The sequence below is a fragment of the Centroberyx gerrardi genome, chromosome 17 (assembly GCF_048128805.1).
Source record: "Centroberyx gerrardi isolate f3 chromosome 17, fCenGer3.hap1.cur.20231027, whole genome shotgun sequence".
NCBI lineage: Eukaryota > Metazoa > Chordata > Actinopteri > Beryciformes > Berycidae > Centroberyx > Centroberyx gerrardi.
Genome location: NC_136013.1, coordinates 20,804,209 through 20,808,171, shown reverse-complemented (window position 1 = coordinate 20,808,171; position 3,963 = coordinate 20,804,209). Strand labels below are relative to the sequence as shown.

The window sequence follows — 3,963 nt, the reverse complement described above, 5'->3', positions numbered from 1 at the left end:
CTGAGCTTGACTCTGATTTAGCATCACACTCCATCTGTAACATAATTCTAGGAATAGCATGTGTAAAACATTTTTCAAACTCATATCAGTTTTTAAACAATTTAATAAAAAAGTTATTATGGTATACAGTTATCCTTTCACCAAAGTATATTCAGGGAATAATTGGCTTTAATTTTTCATTCCATTTTCCACAAATTATTACAGTACAGTTACCCGGTTTTAATATCATAAGTTGCACTCAAAGCAGTGTCTTTTGAGTGGGGAAAAACTGAATTGTAAAGAATGATGTAACTGTTAGACTCCACCATGACATATAATTCCATGATTTAACAACATTGGAAAATTGGTGGAAGTTGCAATAAATAACATAACCTTTAGACACGTGCAACAGCTTCCTGTTGATAGTGGTGTTATTCAAGATTTGCTTTTAACTTCTGCCAGTTGTTTGCGTCATCCTGGATTTTTGCAGCGAGGAGGCTAGAAGCCTATTGGCAGATCCGAGGAAAAAATCATGTCAGCCAATCAGGAACGAGGTTTGACGAGACGCCATTTGGAATCCATGACGATTGAACCATCTGTTTTAACATTGCAGATTTGTGGCTGTCCATATTTTTGGTGCATTGTTAAATTGATTTGATCTTCCTCTTTTCAAAGAATAGGACGTGCTTGTCCACTGTGAAGACAGAAAGCAGATTTTAAATGTTAGTCAGAGGTTTTGCTCCCATATTAATAAGTACAGCTAAGAGAATGGGTAGTCATGTACGTAGTATGCACATTAGTAGCTTGAGCTAGTAAGATGCCACTGACATGATGAAGAGGACAGTCGCAGGACCTTTTTGTGAGAAAAGAAACTGGTAGCACTTTACTTGAATTTCTGGTTATAACACATTATAAGTCACTATATATTTATAATACTTGCATCATAAGAACATAATTACATTATAACTGCATCAAGTACTTACCACTGAGGCCTATTTAGTCATTTGTTTGTTTATATTGCATCATAAGCACCTAATAGCACATTAGAATTACATAATAGTGTCATGAGAGAATGTCATAATTCACTGTATGCATTATGAATCTGGAGTGACAGGTTATGAGGCTGTTACAAGTAATGTATTTATCACTGGAACTTGTATAGTTCTGTTGTTAAGACATCAAATGTATTATAAGCTGTGGAATTCTTAATGTGCCACAATGTCTTACACATAATCCATGAACTCACCATATCATGTAAAGTGACATCAAAGAATTTGTCATATGAGATGTCTTACAAATATAGTGTATTATGACATTTTCTGATGACACTATGATGTAATTCTAATGTGCGCATGAGGTGTTATAAACAAATATATAGGCCCGAGAGTTAAATATACAATTTATAACAACCTCATAACCTGTTCATGCCTGATTCATGATGTATTACAGTGTGTTATGACATTTTCTGATGCAGCAACACTGTTCCTATGAAGCTGGCATGGTGACTTATTGACAATTCAAGTAAAGTGGTACCAAGAAACTTCCTATGGTCTTAATGTGATATTTCCCATGTAGCTCACTGGATGGAACATGGGGTTTGATTGGCACAACTTTGAATAAAATCTTCCTCCAAATTGCATGTTATGTTACAAACATGTTGTACACAGCCAATCAGGAACCCCTGCTAAAACACATGACCTGAATGCTGACATTTCCAATGTCAAGTTGTTTTCTGTTATTGGCTAATTTTACCATTGCTCATGTCACACAGCATGATGTGTATTTTTTTTTAAAGAATTTTTCCAATGTGTAACTAATCAAACCTAGAAAACTGCCAGTCCAGGCATTTTCAAAACAATGATGGAGATTTTTTTCCCCCTGATTAATTCATTTTAAATGCTGAGGACTGAAACAGCCTACTGATCAGCCAGTACTATGCAGTTTTTCATGCACAACTGCTTATGTTGCCATACTCCCTTATGATACATACAATGATTTTACATATGAAATTGGCTGGATGTGAATATGCCATTTTTGAACGGCTCCTAACACATTCACTTGCTATACAGTTACCGTGGACATGGATCTCTCATTTATATTGTTAGGAGAAATTGTAATCTGCCCCACTGTTTTGACACTAAAGAGACTCCTCTAACTAGAGTGTGGCTACTTGGTCAATGCTGCATGATGAAGGATTTGCATGGGTAACTTCCATCTGCAGAGCTTAGCTTATCTTAATGCAGCTTGTCAATCACTTCTTACCAAATGGATCATGTTTGCGCAGCACCATCTTCTCTCTCAGACGGTTCCTCTTTGTGTTGAAGCAGTAGCCTGTTCCTGCAGCGCTCATCATTTGCACCAGGACTGTCCTGGTAGATAGAAGATCAAATGAATGATGATTACTGTGACTAATCATCAGACTGCAACACCACATACAGTGCACAACATCCAGGCTTCTTGGTTACGGCCAGGCAAATAAAACGGGATGTCAACAATGATGAAGTAATAGTCTTTTTTCACATGCAGAATGACTTTCACTTACTTGGACTTTGCCTTGGCCACTGACACGTGAAAAAGAGAAGAGAATATTTCACTTAAATCAGGCAGAATAGCTATGCATTAGTGCAATTATAAACAATGACACTAGCTCGAGCTAACAGGTTGAGTACATAACAAAGCTACTATGAGCGATTTGGCAACCTGTAAAATACATATAGCTTTTGAGGCACATAACGTTACAGGCGCCACAATCTAATATTAATGCTAGTTTAAGCACAAGTAAGATAATGTACACTGTGCAACATTAACGTGATAGCTCTGACATTAGCTAACTCATGGGCGAGACAGCGTTGCATGTACATTTCTACTGGCTGTCTGCATAGTTGCACACAATAAACGTAATACTCACAATTTACTGTAGTGAGAAACATTTTGTCGAGTTTCAATCACTTGTCAAAGCCAGCTTTAAAACATAAATTTATTAGCTTTTAAGACATAAGTCACATTGACGAGCCTGTGGTGGTACTTCCGGGTTAACAACAGTTTCCGGGTTCCCTTAAAGGTACAGGCAGCTAATTCTATTTAGCCATGGCTGTGTGTACAGTATGATACACTCAAACTTCTTCAACCAGATTAAAGTCCACAGGTAAGTATTCTGCTGTAGTGGTTGTTGACCTTTTCAGCGCAGCGGCAGTATTAAGTAACACACGAAAAATGCACAACAACAAGTTATTGATAGTTTGGAAACTGAGGTAGCCTATAGCATAAATGTATGGAAAAAAGTAGACCATGGCCCAAAATGTATTAACCTGGAGAAATTGCATACTATCTACCAAATTTCAGTTTAACATGTTTGACTTTAATTTTTTAATTTCTTCTGAAAGTACACAATGGGTGAACGCCCCACACTCTCATTAAAATAAATGTTTACTTAACTAGAGAATATTAAAAATGTTTCGGCCAAGAAGGCCTTCATCAGACAACAATCAACAAGAAAATGCTGGAATATATACACACCAAAAACAGTGGAAAAGAAACAAAATGAACACTGGTTCTCTGATGTCACACTAATCAGTAGGTGCACAGTAGTATCACACAGTAAGTTCCAAACAGTATAATATATAAAAGGCAATAACACAACATGAATATTGATGGTCATGTGTCCATCAATAGGGCATGACCCAATATCATAGAGACCCAGTGTCATAGAGAGAAACTCATTAGGCAGTAGGTAAAAAAACAAAAAGCAAAGGGAAGACAATTTTAATCAAATAGGGGGACTGAACAAGGAGTATGAGATAAAAAGCAGTTGGATAATCATACCAGAGATACCAGCAGAAAAGCAAAAGGACAAACCAAAAACAGTATATACAAAGCATTAAAAAGCTTTGTGGACCAGCATAGAAGTGAAGGGGAAATAGCTTCATAAGTGGGTGTTTCAAAGAGTGAGCTGGCTGGATCTGGAACAGAAAGGATGGAGGTCAA

At 36.9% G+C, this 3,963-nt stretch overlaps 1 protein-coding gene across 1 annotated transcript; it reads right to left on the bottom strand.

The window, feature by feature from the left end:
- Positions 1-144: 144 nt before the first annotated feature.
- mrpl33 (mitochondrial ribosomal protein L33) lies at positions 145-3,021 on the bottom strand. The gene is made up of 4 exons (XM_071918955.2): positions 2,888-3,021; positions 2,522-2,540; positions 2,242-2,348; positions 145-673 (listed from the first exon to the last, which is right to left on the bottom strand). Exons 1-4 carry the CDS (start codon positions 2,907-2,909, stop codon positions 624-626), a joined length of 198 nt encoding a protein of 65 aa, XP_071775056.1. The 5' UTR covers positions 2,910-3,021; the 3' UTR covers positions 145-623.
- Positions 3,022-3,963: the final 942 nt, after the last annotated feature.